At 35.7% G+C, this 6,208-nt stretch overlaps 1 protein-coding gene across 1 annotated transcript in view; it reads left to right on the top strand.

Annotated features, from left to right (window-relative positions):
- LOC127862517 (uncharacterized) overlaps positions 1–5,809 on the top strand; it is a 70,846-nt gene extending 65,037 nt beyond the window's left edge. Inside the window, exons 12-15 of the mRNA XM_052401677.1 lie at positions 1,628–1,801; positions 4,011–4,120; positions 5,112–5,211; positions 5,635–5,809. Coding sequence (XP_052257637.1) covers positions 1,628–1,801; positions 4,011–4,120; positions 5,112–5,211; positions 5,635–5,651 — 401 coding nt within the window. The 3' untranslated portion in view covers positions 5,652–5,809. The remainder of the gene's footprint in view (positions 1–1,627; positions 1,802–4,010; positions 4,121–5,111; positions 5,212–5,634) is intronic.
- The last annotated feature ends 399 nt before the right edge of the window (positions 5,810–6,208 follow it).

Raw genomic sequence — 6,208 nt, 5'->3', positions numbered from 1 at the left:
TAAAATCAACTCTTACTGTTTTATGATGTACCATTTCATTTGTCAACGTGTATTTTGATTACAATAAACTATACGCTATAAGTTATTGCCCTAACAGATCAACAGCGTCATTTTGAGAAACCGAAAACGGCATAATGTTTTGAGGTCCGTTGTTTATAACGTAATTTAAGTTATAGTAATGGAAAATGTCATTGGAAAATTATTGCTGATACATGAGTTGTCTAGTAATAAGTAAATAAAAATTAAGGTAGTCTTTAAGTTTGAATCGAAGCATTTAAATGTTTGCTATTTCCCCTACTCGACTAATTAACATTAAAAATTATTTCTCAACGACGTCATTTGCGCAACAATACACGAAATCGCTGCGAACGACACATATAATATACGTCCATCTTATTTTATAACAAAAATATATTTTTGTTCAAGTTTCAATAACGCGTAATATTTTATGTGGTTTCAGGTATGTTATCGGGAAACGTACAACATATACAACTGGATGCAAGAGGACGCTACCTACAATTGGTTTGACGTCACCAGCTGCTATGACGACCATTCACAGCAATCTTTCACCATGGAGTGGCCGGGTAGGTGGCTGCGGAGTACTTATTGGACTATTTCATTAATACACTGCTATGGTCGTCGAATCTCTCGCATTCAAAGGAATGCAACTATTTGCTGCTTAACATGATTCTGTTCAGGGAGCTAATAACATTCGCTTACCTGAAAAAGTCAATGAGAATTTTTATGCTCCCGGTACGGTGGCATATAGTAGTTGAACTGTCCGTCAGTCAGTATGTCAGTCCGTCCGTCCGTCCGAAAACTTTAATGGTCATAACTTTTTCAATATTTAACATAGCAACTTGATATTTGGCATGCATGTGCATCTCATGGAGCTGCACATTTTGTGCGGTGAAAGGTGACGGTCAAGGTCATCCTTCAAGGTCAAATGTCTTATATATGGCGTTTGTCCGTCCGTCTGAAAACTTTAACATTGGCCATAACTTTTTCACTATTGAAGATAGAAACTTGATATTTGTCATGCATGTGTATCTCCTGGAGCTAAACATTTTGGGTGGTGAAAGGTGAAGGTCAAGGTCATCCTTCAAGGTCAAAGGTCAAATATATGGCTTCAAAGCGGCGCAATAGGGGGCATTGTGTTTCTGACAAACACATCTCTTGTTATGATTGTTTTTCTTTATTTGTTAATAGAAGCGACATACTGGGAACAACTCAATTGAAATAAGTGTTACCATATTTATTACAATTTAATTGTTGATCCGGTAGAAAGTTTAGCGTACAATTAACGCGCGTTATGTTGAGACTATTCATTTTATAAATATATGAATTATTTAGCTACTTTCCACGTCATGAAACTCATTTTAATTAAATTTATGTTTTCGTGTGATTTTGAGTTGAATACATTGTTATATATACATATTCGATAGTGACATTTTTTTCAGATAAGTTGAGTTTTCGTTACAATTTGATTATTTTTTGTTCAAAATGATGTTTTTACTAATTAATAGCATAGCCACACGCTAACCATCTGTGCTTTACAACGGTACAATTGTCTAAATAAATATCATTCAATATACTCTTGTAGCCACATTTGACTTCATCTTTGCAGGAAGCGGGGGCTCGAGTATTGCCCTATTCCAGAATCAGTTTGTGCGCGCGGTGACGCAGACGATCTCGCGCCTGACGCACGTGCAGCCCATTCGCGTGCAGACACCAACGTTCAACTTTGACTCTGCGAAAATCTATTTTGTGGCCACACTGGTGGACGCGCCATCGCCTTTGGGTAATTAGCAAATTGCAAAATTATTACTCGACCCCATATTAACTTACTTTCGTAGAAGGTCCGACATCACCGTTATGTCCTGTATTAACACCGACTTATTCATGATAAGAAAGCCGAATCCTCCTGCATCATATGCGATGCACATATGATCGATCGTTAAACACCGGATATTACGTAATTACGTACAAACGCATATTATTTGTATTCTGAGCTCGATACATCTTTTCATGACATAATTGGAGTCGCACTGAAGTGCGGCGACTAGTATGTAATACGTTTTTTTTTTGCTTATGGGAGGAGAAGTTATTTTCCAGATCAATGTATATATTTTTGTTGTCAGAATATCTTGCATAGTGGTGATTTTGTGTGTAAATAAGTGTAAATAAGTACTTCATTTGTGCCTATTACATTTACTACAACATTTATTGACAATAATGCAAAGCTAATTTTTTTAATTAATAACTGATCACAGGGACTGTGCAATAATATAAGATCACAGGGACTGGGCAAATACGCGAACCGGTGAAACTTTCTGGTTTTGTATAAAAACAAAACTTCTTTGTTCCACTATCCTAGCAACCACCTAGTTACCAATAAAGGCGCTATAGAGCGCGAAGCGCGACAAGTATTATTAATTGTAATAATGAGTCTTGATAAAGGAAGCAGCCGCATTTCAATGAGGAGCACCATCACAGCACCCCTGTCTAATTACTATCAAGTCCTCCTACAGGTTTTTTTTAAGAACCAAATATAGAAGGCCGCAGGCCTGACCCGTATCTTGCCAGTGGTATAGACCCTTTGCTATGGACCTTGAACCCCGCTCACTATCCAGCGTTTAAACTTCCGGTTTTACATTTAAACCAACTATTAATAGCTTATTAATATCTTAGTTAGAAGGTGATTTTTCAAGCGGTTGCGTAGTGTAGTGGTTACACGCTCGCTTCACATGTGAGAGGCCCAAGGTTCGAGCCCCAGTAGAATCAAATTATTTTATTTGTGTTCTATGTTAACTTTTTGTTTTGATGTAGACATTTTAGTTTAAATAAATATACTGTTTTATTGTAACCATTTTTTGTATTATAATGCCCATGAAATATATGTGAGAGAGGGTGGGGGTTCATAAATACATTTAAACTTTTACAGTGTTTTCATATCAATAATTACTCAAGCCCTAGCGTAAATGAGAAACGTAAGAATAAGTTCAAAATCATCTCCCCTTGAAGTTGAGAAAAATATGAAATTACACTTACAAGATGAAGTAGATTTTTTAATACCTACACAGTTCTGTTCCATTAATGAAAACTGCACACGGATGCCAGTAAAAAAGGAAAACAATGTAAATAAAACGAACTATGAAATATTTGGGGGTTACAACTCAAAATCATAGATAATGGTTATTTTGGGGTTATAACAAAACATCATAGATAATGTTTATTTTGGGGTTATAACACAAAATCATAGATAATGGCTATACCAGTATCTTTTTCTATTTTGTTTAAAATAATCGGCCAATATATTAATATTTACAGTAGACAAAAAATCGTTCCATGTAACTTCATTGAGTGCCTTTTACACTGAAATTCCCGACGCCCTTTGATGCTTTGCATCAATACTTATCTTGTTATAAATTACAATGACGTGGATCGAAGCGTAGTAGATGTTCGACTGCCTGTATCAGTAAATATCAATTACAAAAAAGGTACATAACAATAATGCAGTGTCATGTTCTGAATAAGTGTATGTCTATATACGTCTACATATCCCCAGGTACGATTGACTACCAGAGCTTGAACATTCCCCTGTATAAGGTATGGACCGCCCTAAATAAATGTACCGGGTATGTCTATGTACTGTTCCCAGGTACGGTGGTCTACCAGATCTTGAAAATTTCCATGGATAATGTGTGTACTGCCCTGAATAAATGTATGTCTATATACTTTCCCCAGGTACGGTGGACTGCCAGAGCTTGAACATTCCCCTGGATAAGGTTTGGACCGCCCTAAAAAAATGCATGTCTATATACTTTCCCAAGGTACGACTGTCTACCAGAGCTTGAACATCCCCCTGAATAAGGTATGGACCGCCCTGAACAAATGTATGTATTCGTACTTTTGCCAGGTACGGTGGTCAACCAGAGCTTGAAAATTCCATGAATAAGTTATGGACAGCCCTGAATAAATGTGCATGTATGTATATATACTTTTCATAGGTACGGTGGACTACCAGAGCTCGAACATCCCCCTGGATAAGGTGTGGACCACCCTGAAGAACTCCGTGCTGATCGGTGACTTCCAGTTCTCACTGCCCATCAACGGACAGGTTACACTCAGATCTTGATTTATACATTCGTTCCACGTGGTCCTTTTTGTTGTGTAGTATATAACAAAAAGTACCTGTATCTTTTATTATTGCTATAAGGACAAATACAAATGTCACGCACCGGTGATTCCTGCAATAATATACAGTATGATTAATTATTAATATTAATATTTAACGAATTAGTTTGAGCTATCACGTCTTTTCTTGCAAAATATGCCACGTTAGCCTTTCTTTAAAAATCACGCCTCTCTTGTTAAGCCTTTTTTTCAAAAAATGTCATTTAATGAAAATGTCTGCATGAAGATTTTATATTATACATACTTAGCAGTTTTATGTAATTCGAAATCGTCAGCGTCGTATTACATTTGCATTAAGAACCATACGTCATGTGTTTTTTACGTTTTGCCCATTATCACAGAGGTTTGCTTTTATTGGGAATCTTACAAACAGTTGACATTTAATATAGGAAAAACTGATAATACACATTATATATATATTTAAATTATTTTGTTTATTGAAATTCTTTTTGTGATGATATCATTACGAATAACGACTATCGTTTCAATCAAGCAAAAAGTGTAACAGTATTTGCATTGCTCTTTGGACTTGCACGCCTTTGTCGATGAAAAGCGAAAATTAATACTATGTATATATACCCCTGTAATAATTTCCGAAAGGATAAGTAAATAACATGATAATTTATTCACGTAAAAGTGTGCAGCTAATATGAGTAACAAAAGCTTGTTATAATATAATAGCAACATTCAATTAAAGGAGAACAGAAAAAGTTAACGTATAATTGATCCAAAACTGGGATATTTGGTAATATTATAAGTTTTTCTGATTATCTTTAAAAAAAATATGAAAGCTTCTTACTTAAATTATATACATATATTTATACAATAGCTTAACAACTATAAGGCACAGTCTCATTGCAAATATTAAGATTTCGTCGCACACACATTCCACTGATTATTTTTCAATTTAATAGCATGTGCAGTTCACTGCTGGAAGCATAAAAGTACATGAGAAAAAGAACACCAAAACACCATGTATCAATGACCCGCAGAAATCATCTGGATACAATGTAGGTAGGTATCCTGGTAAAGCGTAGATATCCGAATTCGCGACCCAAATTGTAAAGACTCAAACTATTAGCAGGTATCGAGCGCATGACTCAGGATGAGTTATGAGGTCCCTTGGCACCGGACCGAAAATATGTGCAAATCCAAATGCTCTCGCGGAAATGCTGCCCGGTCAACGTTTAGAAATTTAAAGTTTGGACAAATTTTTAATTTATTGAATAATAACTTTACTTATTTATTTGTTTCCGGTAATTGCATTTGGTCTTGTGAAACCGGAGAACTTAGGGAAAACCCCACATGTCTGGTTTGGTGACAACCAACTCAACAAGCATGCTTCGAGTTGTGACATACTCTTGACGCATTACAAGAAATAAGTGAACAGCTCAAGTTTGCGGCTGCAATAATCTGAAATATATGTTTTACTTTCAGGTTCGATATTCGGTTAAGCGTTCGGTATGATAATGTTGGGCTTCACCTTTTGCCAACTGATTTGATTTTGCGAGCAAAGCTTGGTTTTAAATACATGTCGGAATGAACTGTTTCAAGACCATAATCAGATTTAGATTGTGCAAATTAAATTCAACTAAAATCACGGAGAAGCAGTTATTTTTGTGTTGTTTATCTTCAACTGTACCACAATCAGTGATATCAGTTAACTGAAGGATATACAAATACTCAACCAAGAAAACCCCGTTCGACTTGTTGAAATTGCGACAATTTAGTTCACCATGGCGATAGATTTTAATGTGTTAGTATGTGTGTTGTAAACGTTTGACTGATAATTCTACGCTATTCGTGTATCTAAAAACATCTCTAACGCAACTAAAACCGTTTTTTATGCATGTTACGACTGTTTGTCGAGTAAACATATCCGGTATAAACACTGTAGAAATACATGATAGAATGTTTTGAAAAAAGTACATGATGTGGAAAGCATATATTCATGTATAAGCGAAATTTATTCAGTAAACGTATGATGGATCGAGATGCTGCTAAGAAACAG

This window comes from Dreissena polymorpha, chromosome 16 (assembly GCF_020536995.1).
Source record: "Dreissena polymorpha isolate Duluth1 chromosome 16, UMN_Dpol_1.0, whole genome shotgun sequence".
Lineage (NCBI taxonomy): Eukaryota > Metazoa > Mollusca > Bivalvia > Myida > Dreissenidae > Dreissena > Dreissena polymorpha.
The sequence above is the reverse complement of the archived record's forward strand: the minus strand, read 5'-3'. Positions and strand labels throughout refer to the sequence as shown.